At 42.2% G+C, this 21,495-nt stretch overlaps 1 protein-coding gene across 14 annotated transcripts in view; it reads left to right on the top strand.

The window, feature by feature from the left end:
- Window positions 1–21,495, top strand: part of DICER1 (dicer 1, ribonuclease III) — a 70,996-nt gene that overhangs the window by 20,023 nt on the left and 29,478 nt on the right. For 9 of the 14 annotated variants that reach the window (XR_007137180.1, XM_047797210.1, XM_047797216.1 and 6 more), the window contains 9 exons: window positions 210–310; window positions 4,389–4,577; window positions 5,214–5,376; window positions 6,832–6,962; window positions 7,878–8,012; window positions 8,721–8,881; window positions 11,054–11,222; window positions 12,945–13,417; window positions 20,522–20,654. Coding sequence is in view for 13 of the 14 variants with exons in the window: in XM_047797210.1 (XP_047653166.1) it covers window positions 4,434–4,577; window positions 5,214–5,376; window positions 6,832–6,962; window positions 7,878–8,012; window positions 8,721–8,881; window positions 11,054–11,222; window positions 12,945–13,417; window positions 20,522–20,654 (1,509 nt within the window). In the remaining variant the exon portion in view is untranslated. Of the gene's footprint in view, window positions 1–209; window positions 311–2,267; window positions 2,300–4,388; window positions 4,578–5,213; window positions 5,377–6,831; window positions 6,963–7,877; window positions 8,013–8,720; window positions 8,882–9,544; window positions 11,223–12,944; window positions 13,422–20,521; window positions 20,655–21,495 lie in introns of those variants that run through there. The other 5 variants (XM_047797215.1, XM_047797213.1, XM_047797211.1 and 2 more) reach the window with 4 other exon arrangements.

Here is a 21,495-nt window from a genome sequence, read left to right as displayed (position 1 = left end):
TTTGGGAGTTAGGCCTGCTGTCGTTACAGCTCATTCTCTTGTTCTTTGTTTTAGAATAAGACTTAGTATCCTAAGATAACCAAATGTCTTTTTTTAAAATACTGGCCTCCGATTCAACTTTTCACATCAATAGGGCTTCTTGTAGATGTGTTTGTATTCAACCTAAGTACAGGAATCTTAAACTTGGCTATTTTTGCATTTATTTTTAGAGCAGAAGCTTGGGTATGCTGTGATTTTCCAATAAACTGCTCTCGCAATGTCACAGTGCAGTTCAGACAACAGCAACGCGGGGATCTCAAGCATTAAGACGGTAAATCTGGGCTTCATCCTGCGTGGAGAGACGAGGAGCGTGTACTCCTGTGTTTCCCTAAAAGCTGCCTCTAAATGAAGCCGCAACTGCACCACTTTCATGAGTGTGAATTGTTTGACCAGGAATTTAAAACCTGTGATTGAAAAATAGTCCTGTGGATTAATTGCTCTGTTGGCTCTGCTAAAACAGTTAACCGTAGTCAGTCAGTCTATGAAACTGGAGAACTTTTACTTACCAGCAGGCGTTCAGAGCTCTTCATTAAGGCCAAGTTAAGAAAGAAAAATCTTTTTAAACATGCCAGAGAAAGTAAAAATTGGCAAAATTGTAGGTTTTTCTGTTTTCACATTATTGGATTACTTATTGAATCTTTAATTAAACGTTAAAGTTGGATGTGCTTTCTCCAAAGTAGAAAGTGTATTACTGTGGCCAGCCACTGTGTCCTAAATGCATAAACATGTATGAAATGAATTAATTTTAATTTCATTAATATTACTTTAAATATTGTGTTCTAATGGAAATATAATGGGGCAAGTTCAGTTGCCGTCCCCCCATGTCCTTGCACATTCTCTGTCCTGGATCCACCCATCAGGGCCGGTAGGAGTGGGCTGGGTGCGGATGTCCGAACCCAGGCCTGCGGATGTGCAGGCCTCTTTTGAACTGTCTGTACTTCTGTTCTGCATGTTACTGTGTAGACATCCATGAAATCTGATTCAGTTCATCAAATATTTACTAAACTGCCTGTATGGTCCATTGTACCAGGAGGTGTAAGAGCTGCAAAGAATGATACACACATCTTCTCACAGAGCATGTGTGCCAGTAAAAGAATACGTCGTGGATGTGTGTGCGTCTGTGAATCTACGCAGTGCAATTTACATTGGGAAAGGCACAGCGAGGCTCTCGGAGGTTTTCTTGTCACTCACGTGGCCACTGTTTCATTCTGCAAACCTGCACTGTTTGTTTGCCGTACCTGGAGGGCGGTTAGTTCAGCCAGTGGTGGAAGGATGTGTGAGATAAAGCGCTCCTGTCCTCAAGGGAACCCTAGTCCAATTGGCCATGTTTTTTCTTTTCTTTTTATGGCCGCACCTGTGGCACATGGACGTGCCCGGGCCAGAGCCTGAATCCGAGTGGCAGCTGTCGCCTGCGTCACGGCTGTGACAGCGCCCCCTTTAGCCCACTGCGTCGGGCTGGGGCTGCAAAGTGGCACCTCTGCAGCCACCTGAGCCGCTGCGGCCATGTTCTTCACCTGCTGGGCCGCGGTGGGAACTCCTGAGTTGGCTATGTTCATTTACTTTTTAAAAAAACTCTTCATTTGGAAATAATTTCAGACTTTTACAGCAAAGAAAAATAAGATTAAGACAAAGGTATGTGCTTTACCCGTCTTGCCCTGTTTGCATCATCAGTTGCGCCCATTCTCTCTCTGTATATCCACAGGTAGTTTCTTTTTTTGGAACCACTTGAGAATGAGTTACATACGTCATGGCCCTTATGCTCCGAGAATCAGGATACTCCTCTTAACTCCTCGGCACGGTCTTGGTGGAGCTGTCCACTCAGGGAGTGTGGCAGTGCCTCGTCTGCAGCCAGATGTGTAATGGAGTGGGCGGTTCTGCAGGAAAGGGTCCGGTTTGAGATCAGTTACTGCATTTAGTTCTCATGTGTTTATAGTCTTCTTTAATCTGGAATATTTTCACAGTTTTTCTTTGTGTTTTATTTTACCGGTAACTTTAAAGACTATAGTCCCCCCCTTAAAATAAGAACACTAAAACATTTTTTAGACTATTCTAAAAAGAGACTTTTTTTAGATTATTGCTGTATAGTTATAGTCTATTTGTAATAAATTTTAAAATAAGTATATAAACATTTATAAGTAGGCTAATTTTAAGGCTATTTTTATACTATTCTAAACGTAGAACATTCATTTTTTTTTTTAGACTGTTTTCTGGGGCATTATTATTACGCATGTCGTCTATGGGAGAAGACATGGTCACAGTGGTAAGAAGGAGGCTCCTGGCTGTAGAGAGTTTCTGGAGGTGGAGGAAGTGTGTTTGGAGATTTACGTTGCTGTCCTCTTTTCTCCTTCTAATATTTCTATCCACCACCGGGATTTGGGCTTCTCTCGGGATCCCTTTTACCATGTGTTTGTTTGGTCTGTTATTAGCGTTTGGCTCGGGTGAAAAGTGAGGGGTCAGGTTGAAGAAGAAGAGTCAGTAGCCTGTAGCGATGGAGAAGTACAGTTGTCCCTCGGGGTCCGCGGGACTGGCTCCAGCACCCCTGCAGATACCAAACTGCAGGGATGCTCTAAAACAACAGAGCACACCTGGCCTTCCATATCTGGGGGTTCATTGGACCCGCGGACGTGGAACCCTCAGATACAGAGGGACCGGAGTGCAGTGTCCCGAGAGTGGGAGCCAGGAGGGAAGTGCCTGCAGATCTCAGCCTTGAGCCTTCAGCATGACCTGCTGAGTCTCAGGAAATGAGGTAAAGCAGACTAATGCTTCAGGTTCTCTGCAGCTGTGTTGAGTAAAAAGCTTGAATGATCCACCTGAGGGTGTTTATGCTGTGGGCCTGTGACACTGAGAGACGTGAATGCCGAGTGTCAGAGGGTTAGGTGGAGTGGCTGTCGGAACTTTGGTTCAGTAGAGAATGAGGACATTATTTCTCATGAAAAACATAGCTCTGTTTTATCCAGGCAAAATAACGACTTGATAGTTTTCCCTAATGGGCTCTGGAATGCTTCGCTTGCCTGAGACGGTAAGGAGAATGGGGATGCTGTCGGGCCACGGACACGCCTGCCTGGCTGAGGTCCTCGGCCCCTGCAGCGTCGGCCCCTGTGCTTTGAGATCTTCCTCGTGATAGCTGGATGTCAAATTCTTGTCAAATGAATTAATCTATGAAATCAGAGTCGGGTCTTAGGCCTACGCATAAAAGAGACTCTACTCTTGAGACTTCTTGGATTCGATGCAACCGTTGAAGTCGCTGTGTTGTACATGGTTGTAAATTTCACATGTCAGGAGATTCAGAGGTTTTGTTGTCGGGGAACAAAGAGCAGGGATTCTCTCTTTCCGGTCTCGTAGAGTGAGGACAGTGCACGCTGCAAAGCTGTGCAGGGGAGAGAGTTCCCTACTCCAAGACAAGTAAATTCTGCTGATAGTCCGGGAAGCTGAGGATGGACCTTTATTTAGAGAGTCGAAACCCTAACGCTCTATTTGCTGGTTAGACATTTTTAAAAGACTGAGTTTTTATTTTCTCATTTTACATAATCAAATTTGTCTTTGGGAAAGAATATATGAATTACAGAAGAGTGCTTAGATACCAGGAAGTAACTGAATCCACAGAACTGTGTTGCTTTGTTTTAATGAGTCTAGAACATGCTTAATCTTAAAATACGCGTTTCAGTAGTTGGTCAGCTGTGCAATTGAAATAGGTTGTCATCTGAGAAAAAGACTTCCTGTGTTTATAGTCCTTTGATAAAATGACCAAATGTTGGCAGGATTTTCATCTTTCCTGTGTGCAGACACACTATGACATCCCTTCCATACAGTTTTCTGATTATTTTATCAATAATAGCATCATCATGTTTGCAAAGAATGTTCGAAATATATTTATATGTGTGTTTATGTGTTACATATATATATTTTTAAAGGCATCAGACTATGCATTTTTTTAAAGGTGTATTATGGACCTAGTTCTGTGTCAGTAAATACAGATATGTATTATCTTTATGGATTCAGAGTATTCCATTTTAAGACTAGACCATTGTTTACTTAGCTAATTTTTAAATGCATTTTAAGGTTATTATTCTTAAGTAATAAGGCAGCAATAAATATTCATGTATTTATGTTTTTGTGCAGCTGCCTAATTCTTCTAGACACGTTTCTAAGTGTAGAGTTGGTGGGTTGGAGAGTATAGAATGCTTGACTTTTGAAGCGATCCTCTTAGATCAAGAAAAGGCTAAAACAATGCTAAACAGAGTTTGAAAAGGCCCATAGGAATGATATCCTGATGTTTCTCTTGTTTCTGTGCTTTCTTTTGTTTTTAACCCTGCATGGTTGTGTAATGGTATTCTTTTTCCCTTTTGTAGTAAGCTGTGCTAGAACAAAAATGCAATGAAAGAAACACTGGATGAATGAAAAGCCCTGCTTTGCAACCCCTCAGCATGGCAGGCCTGCAGCTCATGACCCCTGCTTCCTCACCAATGGGTCCTTTCTTTGGACTGCCATGGCAACAAGAAGCAATTCATGATAACATTTATACGCCAAGAAAATATCAGGTACTAATGAGAACACTAATACTGGAGCATTTTCACTAAAATGGAATAAATGAGCGTATAGTTGACCCAACTTATATAAAACTCCTTTACCTTTTCAAGTTTTCCTCTTCTGATTAATTTTATCATTCCAAATACTTTTGTTCTTAAAAGTCCTTTTCTTTTCTAACATCTGCCGGGTAATTGATTTGATAGTTTTCTTGATGAAATTTCTTCTTTTTCCCCCTGTGAAACCCGCACTGTTCCTTTGTATCTATTTGGGGGTGTCTGTCCTCGTGATCTGGGTAGGAATTGAGATTGGGTTGCACACCCATGGACTGGGACTGGCAGAACCACAGTTACAGTCGCTGAGGTTGTTCATAGTATTCCAGAGGAGTATTCTGTGAAGGTAACTCCTAACGAAATGGTAAATGCCATTTCAACACGTTTACTCAGCACAGCTGTGTGTAACCAGCATTTCAACGCCTCTGATTATTTTTCTTATATAAAGATATAGAAAGTAAGTTTTTTGAAGGGCAGATTTATTGGAGGAAGATTTTTAGAAAACACTGAAATTGCCTGAATTAAAAGAAAAGCCAATTTTCTAGATTTTGTGCTAGATAAGAGGTGTATAATCTCTTTTTCCCACTGTATTTCTAGGTTGAACTGCTTGAAGCAGCTCTGGATCATAATACCATAGTCTGTTTAAACACTGGCTCAGGGAAGACGTTTATTGCAGTACTACTCACTAAAGAGCTGTCCTATCAGATCAGGGGAGACTTCAACAGAAATGGCAAAAGGACGGTGTTCTTGGTCAACTCTGGTAATAAAAAATTATTTTATGAAATTGTGTGGAGCAACTTGGATAAGATTTTATGGTTAAGCAGATTTTCTCCATAGGTATTAAGTTAAATTCTTAAAAATGTAGGGAGTTTGACAGATAATATGCTTGTTGAAGATCCGATAGCAGAAATATAATTTTGTGTTATTTCTTTATAGTGTTTCTCATAAAGGTTTTGTATCATTTTATTTCACAGATGTTAAACTTCAGCTCTTAAATGTAAATAGCATTTAATTTTGATTTTGCATTTCTTTTGAATAGATGACTTTTGGAATATCATCTGATCTGAGTTGTTAGTTTTGTTTTGTTTTTCCCCTAATGGCTGTACCCATGGCATATGGAAGTTCCCCAGCCAGGGACTGAATCTGAGCTACAGCTGTGGCAACGCCAGATCCTTTAACCCACCGTGCCAGGTGAGGATGAACCCACGCCACTGCAGTGACCAGAGCTGCGGCAGACGGAGTCTTAGCCTACTGTGCCCCAGCGAGAACTACAGTTGTTATTTTTTGGTTTTGATGTTTTAGCTTCACAAAGTATATCAAAAGGTGCTTGATTATGAAATAGGTAACTTTTTGATTTATGATTGTGTGATACTGGTTATAGAAAGTAAGTTAGATGCTTCTTAAAAGTTGGCTATTCAGTAAGAGTTTAAAGCACTGGTTTTTATCTTAAAATTGTATATTAAAATAAAAAGTAGAAAATGTGAACATAAACTGCTAGGGTGCTAGTATAACTATGTCCTTCCCCTCTTTTTTTTCTTTCTTTCCTTTTTTTTAAAGATTATCAGCATGTGATGGTCTCATGTGCTTTTTATATTAGTCTGTCTTATTTCTTGGTGATACAATCTGATTTTATTGAAGAAAACAGGAGGGGTGGATCAGAAGTAGTTGCTGATCCAGCCTAGACATTATATTCTCAGGTTGGGGAAAGTTGTCTTTAAAGAAGGAAATTGGTGTAAGACTCTCTGAAGAGAATGGCAGGAGGCAGGGTGGTGAGTCTAACAAGTGTGTTTTGGAAGATAACCTTGGAAATAGGATTTTAAATTGGCTGTCTGAAAAATTGGTGGTTTGGAGTTCCTGTTGTGGCTCAGCGGGTTAAGAGCCCCACAGTGTCCATGAGGATATGGGTTTGATCCCTGGCCTTGTTCAATGGGTTAAGGATCCAGCATTGCTGCAGGCTGCAGTGTAGACCACAGATGTGGCTCAGATCTGGCATTGCTGTGGCTGTGGCTTAGGCCTGCAGCTCCAGCTCTGATTGGACCCCTAGCTCGGGAGCTTCCATATGCCATGGGAGCGGCCCTAAAAAGACAAAAAAAATTGATGGTTAGGTGTAATATATAATAATGAGGATTTCCTTAACTGTTGTGTTACTAGTAGTCCAGAGAGCCATTTAGTGAAGATTTCTCGTATTTACATGGCGTATTGTATTTGTAATCAGCAAACCAGGTTGCTCAACAAGTGTCAGCTGTCAGGACTCACTCGGATCTCAAGGTTGGGGAATACTCGAACCTAGAAGTAAATGCATCTTGGACAAAAGAGAAATGGAACCAAGAGTTTACTAAGCACCAGGTAAGACTTGGACTCCCTATAAGTCCTTGGTTTATAAGACCACCTGCAGCCTTGGTTGTCTGAATTACAGTTGAAAACTAATTGAAACTAAGTACTATCTTGCATTTTGTCAGCCTAGAAACTAGTCCTTATGCTTTTTCCCACATGGTCTAACTTGTGTTGCTCTGACTCCATAGAAAGGGTATGACTACAGTATGATTTACCTGCTTGAAAAACACAAAGTCCTACAACCTCTGTCCATCTTGCAGACAACTTGCTTTCAGAAAGTTTACTCTTGAGTTAAATTTGTTGAAATTGGACACATTTCTTGGTTGAGATCTTAGCGTCTCTGATGGAGACGTTCTTAGAGAAACTTATCCGCAGAGCCTGCTTTTGTCGAGGGCCTCTTGTATGTTGGTGTTGGTCGATCTAAGGTGATTAAGAGATGCTTCCTAACTAACTTGAGATGGTCCCCAGCCTGCTAGTATGTCTTACATATTGGATTAAGCCCTCATTAATAAAATACTTAAAATCCACAGAATGATAAGCTAGAAAAAGAATTAAGTAGGCCGTGTCTCCTTCCAGAAAACCTTGTCAGTTCTTGGAAAAAAATGAAAGGAAAAAACTGTGTTAATTATTTTTCGATCTGATAAAACTGACAGTTTTCATCAGTCAAATTATGGCTAAAAACCTGAAGTAGATTGATAGTAGATTTATCCTAAAAACGTGGTCTCCGTTATCACTGTCTCTTTCCGTGTTTTCCTGATTTTACTTCTTGGTTCCAAAGTATGAGCTTCCATACGTGTAGAATTTTTGTTTTCATTTGGACTGTTGAATTTCTTAATCTTCACCTAAAGTACAGTGGTTCTGTAATCTGATTTCTTATAAGTGCATCCAGGCAGGTGAATGGCATAAACAATGTCAATTTTATTTTAGGTTCTTGTTATGACTTGCTCTGTCGCCTTGAATGTTTTGAAAAATGGTTACTTAGCACTGTCAGACATTAACCTTTTGGTGTTTGATGAGTGTCATCTTGCAATCCTAGATCACCCCTACCGAGAGATTATGAAGGTAAGTTTTTAGATTTTATCAGTCTTTTTTTTTTTTGGTCTTTTTAGGGCCGCACCCATGGCATATGGAGGTTCCCAGGCTAGGGGTTGAATTGGCGCTATCGCCACTGGCCTGCACCACAGCCACAGCAACATCAGATCCAAGCCTTGTCTGAGACTCATGCCACAGCTCACGGCAACACCAGATCCTTAACCTACTGAGCAAGGCCAGGGATTGAACCTGCGTCCTCATGAATGCTAGACAGACTCGTTTCCGCTGAGCCACAACGGGAACTCCTAGATTTTATCAGTCTTATTCAGGTCAGATTACCGAGTATAAGCGTTGTTTTTATATACCGAAAGCAATATTAGTTACCACTTTGGGAAATTTGGTTCCAGGGGATGAGTGAATGAATGAATATTAAATCATTGTTCATTTAAATCTATAATCTGTAGTATTAAACTATAATAAATTTATAACCTAAATCTGTAATAAAATTTAGCATCATATAAATCAGTAAATTATACGATCTATCATAAATGACCTATGTAACCTATGATAACATCTTTAAATGTTCTTTTTTGATAAATAGGTCTTTTAAACAAGCTACAGTAATTCCATGAGTAATATTTTTGGTATTCGTTAGATCTTTTTAACATATTTTATTATGGTGCTGTCTCTTGTTAGACAAAATGAATTCCTCACTGTCAGTATCTTCTGTTTTGTTAGCTCTGTGAAAATTGTCCATCATGTCCTCGTATTTTGGGGCTAACTGCTTCCATTTTAAATGGGAAATGTGATCCAGAGGAATTGGAAGAAAAGATACAGAAACTGGAGAAAATTCTTAAGAGTAATGCTGAAACTGCAACTGACTTGGTGGTCTTAGACAGGTATGCACGTAGGATTGACTTGGCTCTAGTGAGACCAGCTGTAAAAGACTTAAGGCTTCAGTATCATAGTGCCTTGCAGGTCAGATCTGTTCAAGTGAACAAATGGCTGTTAAAAGGAATGAGCAAGACTAAGAATTCTTATCCACACAGTCATCTTCCAATGCAAGCACCTAACCTCATTTACACAGAGCAGCAAGTGGAGGTGTTTCTGCCCGAGGAGGAAATACTGCATGAGCACGGGCCCATCCTCTTTGCCGATGCTGACGAGGCCCGAGAACTCGCACAGGAGAAAGTCGGAGTCCTCTTCCGTCAGATGTGTGCCTTGTTGTTCTGACTTAACCATCCCACATGATGCGTTGAAAGGGCAGTGATTTATTTACAGAATTCATTATTTTAATCTGCTTTAAAATAACAAGAGGAAGTTCCCTTCGTGGTTCAGCAGTTAACGAACCCGACTAGGAACCATGAGGATGCAGGTTCAATCCTTGGCCTTGCTCAGTGAGTTAAGGATCCAGCATTGCCACGAGCTCTGGTGTAGGTCAAAGATGCGGCTCGGATCCTGCGTTGCTATGGCTGTGGGGTAGGCTGGCAGCTGTAGCTCCAATTTGCTCCCTAGCCTGGGAACTTCCATATGCCGTGGCTGTGGCCCTAAAAAGCAAAAAAAAAAAAAGAAAAAGAAAAAAGAAAAAAGAGAAACTCCCTCTAGTTTTGAAGATGGGTGTGAATTTCTGAGAGGTTGCTGCTTAGGGTTTCTAGGTTTGTCACCTTTTGAAGAGGTTGCTATTTTTAAGTTTCATTAGAACATGCTGTGTTTCATGAAACAGCTTTTTTGATTTAAGTTAGTGGAAAGGAGCCTGTATAAATTGGGTTTTTAAATAAATGTAATTAAGTCAATTCATATTAAGATGTCCTTATACCCTCATTAGGTAAAGTCTTCAACACGGTTAAAGATTACCAAGTGGTGGTTCTTGGAATAGTTATAATAGAGAAGATTTAATTCTCAGGTTAGAAGTTAAGTCGCACATGGATTTTGAATACTGGCCCCACTAGCTGTCACCTGTGCGACTTCAACTGAGTCATTTCTTGCCCCTGAACCTGTAAAATGGCATCACAGTGGTTTCGGGGGACTTGCTGAGGATCAGTTACACTGACTTGGGAAACGCCATGCAGTGTGCCTGTCGTTTAGCCGGAATTTGGAAGGAGCTCTCTCTGTAGAATGAGAGGAGAAGGTAACATTTAAATTCATTGGACTTAGGAATTCAGCATGATATCAAATCTGAATCTCGTGGCCTTTCGGACCTGCTATTTCCGATTTCCCTGAGCTAAAACAGTCTGTGACGTCGACGTGAAAGGCTACATGTTTGCTTTCTGTGGCTGGAGTGAGATTGGTGGGCCTGTCCAACTTGCGGCCTGCAGGAGGAGGGATGAGAGCATTTAGCTAAAACTGTTAAGTAATCCGTTGAGTTTGGTATTACCTCTTTCTCTAAGCGTGACTCTTGGAAATTCTGGTTGAGAATAATGAAAACGGTAGTATTTAAGTATGTTTTTCTTCTCTTTTTTCATAAATTAATTGTCGTATGTGCTTTTAGAATTTTAGGTGTTGTTCTGGTCATCATTTTATAACAGGCATGAAAGATCCAAGCAATGATACTGTAATTGATGGAAATTTGGAGGAGCTTTTCCCTGAGGATGTGTTAAAAATACATTAAGAAAAAACTTTTCAAATAGTATGGAAATGGGTACATTGGATAACACTTCTTCCCTCTGATTGACCCCCTCTTCCCTGTAATCAGAAATTACTTCTGAGAAGCAGTCATTGTGGAGTTTCTTAAATATTTTGACTCACGTTATTTTTCATTCTGGCTGATGGCTAAGGTGGTGAAAGATGAAAGCCTAAACCTAAAAAAACAAAACAAAAACCCTGGGATGATAATGAAATCACAAATTCTTTGACTGTTAGCCTTACGCATTTATTCCTTGAGACCTGGCAGGCAGACAGCATAGATGCCATTGAATGCCACTTTAGAAAGGCTTGCCGTGAGCCTGCCTGTGATTCCAGATGCTTGTAGCACTGAAAAGAGGATGTTTCTTTTTTGGTTTCAAAATGTAATGGATTGTAACGCTCTAGTCAGTTTATTGTGCTAATGACAACTTTTGTTTCTAACGTTAAAGATATACTTCTCAGCCATGTGAGATTGTGGTAGACTGTGGACCATTTACTGACAGAAGTGGGCTTTATGAAAGACTGCTGATGGAATTAGAAGAAGCTCTCAATTTTATCAATGACTGTAACATAGCTGTACATTCAAAAGAAAGAGATTCTACTTTAATTTCCAAACAGGTAAGCATATGGAGTAAGTATAGGGAGTATAATAAAAGGCTTCTATTTATTTTTGATATTGAAATGAAAATATGCTTCTGATGAGGCTGTTTTCTATACATTTTGGTTTAAGGCCTTAGCTTCTTATCTCTTTGGACGTTTTCCATTGAATGTACTGGGTTGAGTTTACTATGGCCTGACAGACATTTATATTTATAGGTATGTGTGTGTGTGTGTGTGTATATATTTTTTAGGGCTGCATATGGAGGTTCCCAGACTAGGTGTCTAATCGGAGCTGTTGCTGCTGGCGTTCACCACAGCCACAGCAACTCAGGATCCGAGCTGCGTCTGTGACCTACACCACAGCTCACGGCAATGCCAGATCCTTAACCCACTGATCGAGGCCAGGGATTGAACCTGCAACCTCGTGGTTCCTAGTCAGATTCATTTCCATTGCACCATGACGGGAGTTCCAACATTTATATTATTGAGCATAGACATCCCTGGTTTACAGAGATGCCATGATTTTTTAAGTATAAGAGGTGAGTCCAGTTTTTTTTCCTTGGGCAGATGGATTAGTTCCTGCTCAACCCTTGGGTTAAACGAACTCTTTTGCTGTTTCTTTGTATGTAACTGGATATGAGCCTGTTGTCCTTGAGAAGTGCAGCTTTGAGAAGTGATTCCTTAGGATAGTGCTGTTCCAGGTGTGGACGCAGAGCAGCCTCCAGATCCCTCTGGAACTTTTTAGACATGCAGATGACGGGCCCCAGCCTTGACCTGCCCCATCTAAAGCTCTGGGGGTGGGGTCCAGCTGTCTGAGATTTGACAAGCCCTTCAGTTATCCTGATGCCATTGAAATTTGAAAACCACTATCCCAGGACTTTGTGTCCGTTGTGACTGTTAACACTGTATTGGTTCTAAGTCTTTTAAAAATTTTTCTTTCTTTATTTTTTGGTTGCTCCTGCAGCATGCAAAAGTTCCTGAGCCAGGGATCAAACCTGTGCCATAGCAGCGACCCAGGCTGCTGCACTGAAAATGCTGGGTCCTTAAACCATTGCTCTACAAGGGAACTCCCTTGAATCTAAGTCTGAATTCTCTCCTGATGATTTTTTTCTGGAACAGCAATGCACAGATTCTTTTCAGTCCTTGAATTCTCATTAAGTCCGTGCTCAACCCAGTATGTCTTGTACATGCCTATAGAACTGGCAATTCCTGTTTTAGCCTCAGTATGCATTTACAGTCTGCTTCGAGCGAGTTATAAGATGTGGCACTCTGGGCAGTTCAGGGAGAATTGTCTTGCTCTTTTTTGATATCTAAAGTAAAATTACGTGCTCTGCTACATATGTGTATGCATATACATATACACACATAAAACACACACACATATGTATATGTGTTTGTACTTTGCTCCATACCTCTTTGCATATTTTTATCTGGAAGTGAAACTAATCACAGATCTAAAATTAAGTCTCATACAATTGCATCTTTCAATTTCTGTCATTTGATTATTTTCGCTGGGGAAAACCAAAGAGTGGTTCTGGGCATATGTGTGAAAAAGTAGAGCTTGAAAAGACTACGGGCCTTTCACCCAGCCTTGGAGAGTGAACCTCAGTGTTTGTGTTTATTAGTAGGGTCGATTGGTTTTGAGGGGCAGATTGATGACACCTTAAATCCCGGTTGAACTCCGTATGAAAATGCTAAGTGATTGTTGTTTAGCATTTGGGTCTTTACATTTTTTTGTAGATACTATCAGACTGTCGTGCAGTATTGGTAGTTCTGGGACCTTGGTGTGCAGATAAAGTAGCTGGAATGATGGTAAGAGAACTACAGAAATATATCAAACATGAACAAGAGGAGCTGCACAGGAAATTTCTATTGTTTACAGACACTTTCCTGAGGAAAGTACACGCGCTGTGTGAAGGGCACTTCTCCCCTGCCGCGCTTGACCTGAGATTTGTAACTCCTAAAGTCATAAAACTGCTCGAAATCTTACGCAAATACAAACCCTACGAGCGACAGCAGTTTGAAAGCGTTGAGTGGTATAATAATAGGAATCAGGATAATTACGTGTCTTGGAGTGATTCTGAGGATGATGAGGAGGACGAAGAAATTGAAGAAAAAGAAAAGCCGGAGACGAATTTTCCTTCTCCATTTACCAACATTTTATGTGGAATTATTTTTGTGGAAAGAAGATACACGGCAGTTGTCTTAAACAGGTAAATCTCTAAGATTTAACATTTTTTTCCTTAGTAGAACAGGCAGCTTTTTGTTTTGTGAAGTGATATGTTGCAATAGCGTTAAGAGCTAGCAGGAGGCTTCTGTAAGTGGCTTTGCTTGGCTCCATCAAGACGCACGGGTAATGTTCTCGCTACGGGGATTGGCAGAGAGGATGTTTATATTTATATATACAGTAGCTTTCCCCAGAGGCTAGATTTGGTATCACTGAGGGTTTTTTCCCTAAAGGATGCTAATCTATTCTAATCCATCTAAAATAGAGTGCAGGTATAGGGAGCTTACAAATATAGTTACGTTAAAATACAGTGTTCCTTGTTTTGTGTGCAGTTGTTAGATTTAGTTCAGATGTTTGTTCATCTCTGACTGTGATATGTTAGGCACTGTGTTAGTAAGCATTTCACATCAAGCTTTTTTTTTTTTTTTTTTTGAGGGCTGCACCTGCGGCATATGGAGGTTCCCAGGCTAGGCGTCTAATCTGAGCTACAGCTGCCAGCCTACACCACAGCCACACCAGATCCAAGCTGAATCTGCTATCTACACCACAGCTCATGGCAACGCCAGATCCTTAACCCACTGAGCGAGGCCAGGAATCGAGCCTGCAACCTCACGGTTCCTAGTCGGATTCGTTTCCGCTGTGCCACGACGGGAACTCCTCACACCAAGCTTTCTTATTTATGTATTCCCGTGGCTAATTTTTCTCTGTGAGCTTTTTTACCTTAACAGATGTTGATTCAGGCCTGCAAGTTTGTGGTGAAAATGTGTATAACAACTGAACTTGAAATTTGGATTGGTTCGTAGAATACATATTAAAGTTTTCGGAACCAGGAGAGAGTAAAAATGTTAGGAGGGAATTCAGAGAATATCGGAATGATATTGACAGTGATCGCTGATTAGGGTGTAGGTTCCTACCCTGCCTCCTTCAATAATAGAAGTGTGTTTTTCGGGAGTCCCCACCGTGGCTCAGTGGTAGTGAACCTGACTAGTATCCATGAGGATGCGGGTTCGACCCCTGGCCTCGCTTGGTGGGTTGAGGATGGCGTTGCTCTGAGCTGTGGTGTAGGTCGCAGACGCAGCTTGGACCCGGCATTGCTGTGGCTCTGGCTTAGGCTGGCAGCTGCAGCTCCCGTTTGACCCCTAGCCTGGGAACTTCCATGTGCTGAGGGGTGCGGCCCTAAAAAGATTAAAAAGAAAAAAAAAGTGTGTTTTTCCCAAACAAGGACCCAGCCAGGGAGCTACCCTTCACGTTTGTGTCAAACGGTCTGTTAGTGTAGGTTCTTTGGATTTGCGGATGGATGCTCGTTGTATTTACAAAGGCCAAAGAGCGTCCCGACCGTGTACTTGGGTCCCCTTTCCTGTGAGCTCCGGTAACTGGCCAGAGCTGATCCCTAAGAGCCTTTTCTGCAGGTACTGATCTCTGAGGAGAAATTAAGCTTTGTTTCCTGAGGTAATTTTGTTTTTTTTTTTTTTAAACTGCTTCTGACTGTTTTGGGGCTTTGAGAACTTACTTGAGTAACGAGAAATTGGACTCTCGGGTAGTGATCTGGTGGTTCTCAGTCTGGTAATTTTCATAGTCATTGGGCCTGATCCTTATGATGAATACAAACAAAATAACTTTAGGGAGTGAATTACATTGGAATCCGAAGTTTAAAGTTGGAGGGGGACTTCCCTGACTATCTAATCCAGCCCACTTACTTTTATTAAAAACGAAAAGAGGCCTCGGGAGGAAAAGTGATTTGCTCTGAGTTAAACTGCAAGTCAGTGGCAGAGATAATTCTAGAATCCTGATATTCTAGCTCTTAAGTTTCCAGTTCTTTGTATAATCACAGTGCCCTTGGGTATCGCAGAACACCGAAAACCAGTGCTTTACAGTGGGAAGGCTGCCAGGAGACGGTGCAGGGAGGGCGTGACTGTTTGGGTTATTTCTTAGAATGGGGGAGAGGCATTGCAGAGGTCAAAAAAGTTTCATATTGGCACGGTTCTAAGCCGAGTTGTACACACACGCCCTGCCCTCCTCCAGGCTGGTTTAAGAATTAAATAAATAACTTTCTGGGGCTTGGAGAGAAGAAGTGGGGGCTTCGTGTCTTCCTTTCCCCTCTTCTCCACGTGTGTTTTTAAACATAGCGATAGGCCAGTTTTCACTGCAGGAGTACGCGCCTAAAAGTATGAGAATTCAGTGCTACTTCCTGTTGACTTTGAGGATCAGATTAATTGTGATCAACTTCCATAAAATGTGGCTGGAATTTAGTGATGAATCAAGAGCGGATTGAGGGTTGACTTTATGGGCAGCTAATTAAATATACAATAGAGGTCTTGTTCCAGTAAGCTTTTTAATAAGCTTAGAAAAACTTCCTGAAATCCAGATTCTTTCCTTCCATCAATTTAATGGGAGGAAAAACCCTTCTTCACTGGGCAGTATAAGCTATTGTACTACACAGGCACTTTTCTCCTCTGATTTAAAAAAGTCGCAGCTACTTCTACATGGATTTTAGTGCATGTTCAGTCTTATGTTTGTAGGTTTCCTTTTGTCTTAGGTATATAGGGTATTATTGCTTATAATGCACCTTTACATATTTTTTAAAACCTCACAACACTTCTTGAGAGATCGAGGTAGATGTTTTTACTGTATCATAGGAGAGGAAAATAACACTCTTTTTTTTTTTTTGTCTTTTTAGGGCCACACCCGTGGCATATGGAGGTTCCCAGGCTAGGGGTCCAGTCGGAGCTGTAGCCACTGGCCTACGCCAGAGCCACAGCAACGCGGGATCCGAGCCGCGTCTGCGACCTACACCACAGCTCACGGCAAAGCCAGATCCTTGCCCACTGAGCGAGGCCAGGGATGGAACCTGCGTCCTCATGAACACTGGACAGATTCGTTTCCACTGCACCACGATGGGAACTCCAACACTCGGCTCGTGACCTCCAAATAACACAGATAGTGAGTGGCAGAAAGTGGCTAATACACTCCAAGTCTGGAGCTCTTCACTGTGTCAACTCCTGGTCTTGTGTGACTTTAGCACTGGACAGATGGGGTTCCCCTCCTCTCTGTACCCTGCACCCTCCATCGCCCCAGCACCTTTTGTTTACAGTTGCCGAGATGGCTCCGCGTTTCCTGTATCCCCCCGGTTTCTGCCGTCTCTTGTGTGGGCAGCATCTTGCCTTGTGAGGTCCATTGGTTGCAACCGAGGACCTATCCCTGGGGTATCCCTGTCAGCTAAACGCCCGACTCTGTGTGCCCGGCCCCGGTTTTCCGTCTCGGCCCTCCTTTGATGCGCGGTGTGCCGGGGTTCTTCAGCTGTTAGGTCTCCCTGTCTGCTGTGCCCTCAGAGCTTAGCCTTGGTCTCTGTTTCGATGACCGTGCCCGCCGTGGGGCGCGCGGCTGGGGTGCTTTGTAGACCGCCGTCTTCTCAGGGCTCGGCTGGGTTCGAGGATTTGGAGGCGCACAGAAACGAAGGGCTCCTCTCGTCCCTGAGCCTCGGGAGGCTTCCTGGTGGCGCCACCCAGCGTCCCTGTGATGGGAGCGCTGTCACGTGACCACAATCGCGTCGCCCGAGTTCTCCGCGTGGCGTTACTCTTTCTGCCTCTTCCTACTTTACTCCTTGGAAGCAAGTCGCCAAATCCAGCTATTCGTGGGGAGGGAGGGAGGGATTCGGCTTCCTTTCTGGAGAAGGGCTTGTCTGTGGATGTTCCCGGGGTTCCTCTGTGAGGAGAACGTGTCTCTTTTACCCTGTTTGTCTGTGTTTGTTAAATCGCTGTGAACGCATGTTGGTTTATTTTATACTCTGTTGTCATCTGATGCTAGGGTATGTCTTTCTTTCTTTCTTTCTTTATTAAACGCATTTTTTTGGTACAGGTTTTTCCACCTTGGGCCGCTGGGGTCTCTTTGAGGTACCCCGCCCCCGTGACATGCCCTCAGGCTTTTGGGTTTTGAGCGCTTCTCTACTTCTGCTACCACGTTATGTTTTTTAAATTTTTCTTACTCCAGCCACAGAATCAGCCATTTCTCCAAGGAGCCCTGGTTCTTTTGATGTCTACTCACTTTTTTTTTTTTTTTGTCCTTTTGCCATTTCTTGGGCCGCTCCTGCGGCACATGGAGGTTTCCAGGCTAGGGGTCGAATGGGAGCTGTAGCCACCGGCCTACACCAGAGCCACAGCAACGCAGGATCCGAGCCGCGTCTGCAACCTACACCACAGCTCACGGCAACGCCGGATCGTTAACCCACTGAGCAAGGGCAGGGACCGAACCTACAACCTCATGGTTCCTAGTTGGATTCGTTAACCACTGTGCCACGACGGGAACTCCTGATGTCTACTCACTTTTTGGATGTGTATTTTGTGCAAGTTATTTAACTTTCCAAAGCCTCAGCCTCTTCATCTGTGGGATAGTGATAGATAGCGCCTTTTCCTCCTGGGTTGTTAAGAAGAGACAGTGTGTGTAGCAGTGGCTGTCTCACACCTGACTCACGTGGGTGCGGGTTCCCCCTGCTGCTTGTGCGCTGTGTTTGGGGGATGCACTGTCTGAATACTGTACCTGTCACACGGGGCGGGGGGGGGGGGGGTTGTAACTGAGGGACTGCATTTGATTTTCTCACATAGACAGCATGCGACAGGCATTGTCAATAACACAGTTCAGTATCTGGCAGCCATTTCAAGTGATCCGTGTGTATTTTTGAGTTTCTCCCCTTACGGTTGTCTGCGTAAATTAGCTTGTTTAGTCAAATCACAGTTTTCAGTAGTACAGCTACTAGTTTTCTGAATCTAGCATAGGTGTTTCCTATTTGAGGCTGTGCTGTTTCCCTTGTGCCCACGTGGGAATGCCGTGTGCACATGCATGCGTGTATACACACACACACACGCACACAGTGTAGCCTGTGCGCCTTTGCCAGTAGCAGCAGGATGAGGGTAAGCATCTAGTAGTTTTTTTTTTTTTAAATTTTTTATTATAGTTGATTTATAGTGCGTCTAGTAGTTTAATAGTAAGTTATGTCTGCTGAATATAATTCAATTGTATTCATAAGCTCTTAGTTTTAACAGTATGTCTGCTGAGTATAATACAACTGGCAGTTGAATTTTAATGTTTTTTTTAGTTTCCTTTTCTTTGTAGTTGATTCTTATGGAATTAAAAAAATCGTGGTTTCTGGTGAATTTGAAATTGGGAAGAAAAATCAGTTCTTTGCTGTAGATTGTTTTAGAAGCTCTGTGCACAAGAGAATAGCATCAAACAGTTTGCTTATGGAACAACTCACTAAACTCAGTATAAAATTTAAAAGAACAAACAAGACTTTGTCCTAGCAGTTCTGTGGTACCATGAAATCTCTAGGCAGTGTGCGTTACCAGGTTACAAGTTTCCTGACAATAGTAGTCCTTGTTTTGTTTCTCTGGAAGCCTATAGCCTTGTCTATAGGGATTCCTTAAATTTATCTGATAGAGACATTTTTCTCTGTTTAAATGTTACTAGGATGGTATGTAGAGTTTAATTATTGCTTGCAAGAGATTTTATTTTTTAATGTGCGTCTCTTCTGTCCCCTGCTGAATTGGTGAGCGTTTCGTTAAGGAGAAATACATTTACTCTTAGCGCTTCCACTTCTCAGCTGATTGAAATCTGCCAGGTTTATCATTTCAGGCAAATGAAAGTACATTCTTGGCCTAGTTAAGAGTAGCTTGAACTGTATTTTTTAACTTCTTGTTATGTTCACAATGATGCATATTTACATAAACTAAAATTTGGAAGTACGTATTATTTCTAAGATAACTAATTTTAGGTTTAGATTTTGGGGCATGCTCTTTGCACATAACACTGCATTATTTTATGTTGACATCATAAGTTTCATAAACAAATTTTGGGACATATTAGAGAAGTTTCTGGTTCTGAACATTTTAAGTACTTGAACTATAGAGCAGACTTTCAGACTGACTTAGACAGGCAAGTGTTTTAATGATTTGGAGGCAGGGAGATATTCTAGATGGCCACTCAAGGTTTCTTCCAGGGCTTTGATATAGGTCTGCTTCATGTACTTTAAAAAAATAATAATAATAAAAAAAAGGGTTGACTTAAAAATGCAGTTTTCTATTAGGAACTTATACTGTATGCTGTGTGACTTCAGAAGAACCATGTGGAATCACTTAGGTCAGGTGTGGAGCCATTTATCCTGTGTGCTGAGCTTTTGAATGTGGATATTTCCAGAATAGCTGTAATGGCCATCCTACCTGTACCTTCTGTACCCATGTAACGCGACCCCATCCTGCGGCTCTTTGCCATTTCTTCGTTAGAGGGCCTGCTTTCGGTGACCACCTTCTGGGCTGATCCAGAGGAGCAGGTGCAGAGGGGGATGAGCTCAGGAGTGTGTTCTCCTTCCTGACAGAATGGGATGGGAACTCCCTCTGGGCACTGCCCACCCTCAGCAGTCTTTTGTGCAGAATTGTGGCCAGCCACCTGCCCGGGGACACGAAGTGTTGGGGCCAGATTCACCTGTCCGTGGGTGGAGGCGGTTCCTTCCCTGGAGCTCTTTTTCCAGCGGTGCGAGAAATAATGGGCTTCCTTTCCCATCACCTGCAGCTCTCTTGCTACACGCGGAGGGGACTCGCGTCTCCTCTGCCCTAATGGTACTCCCGTTGGTGTCTGGACCTTTGGTTCTTGGAGGCCAGGGCACGGTTGCTGCTGCAGGTGGTGCGAGCGCTTCGGGACGGGCACCCGGCTTTTGTACGGAGTGTGTGTGGCTCTTTTGTTGTGAGTCTGGGCCTGAAGTCAAGATGAGGAATCTGGTTTTTTTCTCTGCCTGGTCTGTCCCCTCCTGGGCCACATTGCTATGTGAGTCGTCATTGCCACATTAAACGTTGGAGGTACTGTGACCATTTCATTCATCCCTCCAAATCCCCCCTGTGTTTGGTGTTACAAGTTTTGGTCCTCAGATCTACGCAGAGAGGAGTAGCAGTGAATTCTATTTAAGGTGGTTGGAATAAACACCAAGACTGTTTCATTAGGTATGTTAGCAAAAAATACATGCATTTCCATCTTAAGAGAGACTTCACAAACAAGTTTTTTTTTCCCTCAGCAGTGCTTAACTTCCAAATGTATATAATTTTCTTAGATTGATAAAGGAAGCTGGCAAACAAGATCCAGAGCTGGCTTACATCAGCAGCAATTTTATAACTGGACATGGCATTGGAAAGAATCAGCCTCGTAACAAACAGATGGAAGCAGAATTCAGAAAACAGGAAGAGGTAACTTAAAATAATTGTACAGTACCAACTCTCGGAACACAGACACTCTCGGCCTGTAGGGCCGCCCTTTCCTTACTGCCCCTCTGCATTGCTTTCTGTTATACAGAGCACCTGTTCATTTGGAGTCTCGCCGTCTCCTGTGAGGTGGCTGTACAGTAATTCATAGGTTCAGGGTTAGAATAGCTGTCTGGTAAATCACTTTTGCGTCTTAATTGCCGACAGCCGTTTTGTTTTCTTTTATTGGGCTGATGGCACACAGCTACGTTGTATAGAAAAAGAGAGCTTGTGTAAACGTAACTCCTGCTAATAACTCCATGTGACTCTGAAGCAACAAGCTGAAACTTTTCCCTGGGAAGTGCTTTGTTTTGTCTTCCATTTAAAGCCTTGCCTTGGTCAAATACTTTAAAAATAACAGTGTATTTTAAAGATTTGGGTTTAATGTCTTCATGCTTTTTAAGGTTTTGATATAGGAAATAGCGTTGTACAAATGGTAAAACTTAATATAGTGCTCTGGCTTGCAAATAAAGCTTTTTATTTAGAATTTGTAATTTAACTTAAAAGAAAGCAGAATAATTCATGTTGAAGTCATTTTCTACACGATAGTTCTTTGAGGGTGTTCCAAGTTTGCAGAGTCCAATAGCCAGAGACTGACAGATCTGTCCAAAGCCCAACCTACTTTCTCATTTAACTTATCCCGGACTGGGGAATGAGTTCCCGTGAATCTGGTGTGAAAGAAGTCATCACTTTATTTTTTAATCAGTTCTGATCCCCTAAACTGAAAATATCCCACAGTACCAGAAAATAAGTAATGCTTTGCTTGTAATTTTTAATTCCAAGTGAT

The sequence above is a fragment of the Phacochoerus africanus genome, chromosome 9 (assembly GCF_016906955.1).
Source record: "Phacochoerus africanus isolate WHEZ1 chromosome 9, ROS_Pafr_v1, whole genome shotgun sequence".
In the NCBI taxonomy this organism is placed as follows: Eukaryota; Metazoa; Chordata; class Mammalia; order Artiodactyla; family Suidae; genus Phacochoerus; species Phacochoerus africanus.
This window is presented reverse-complemented; position numbering and strand designations above follow the sequence as displayed.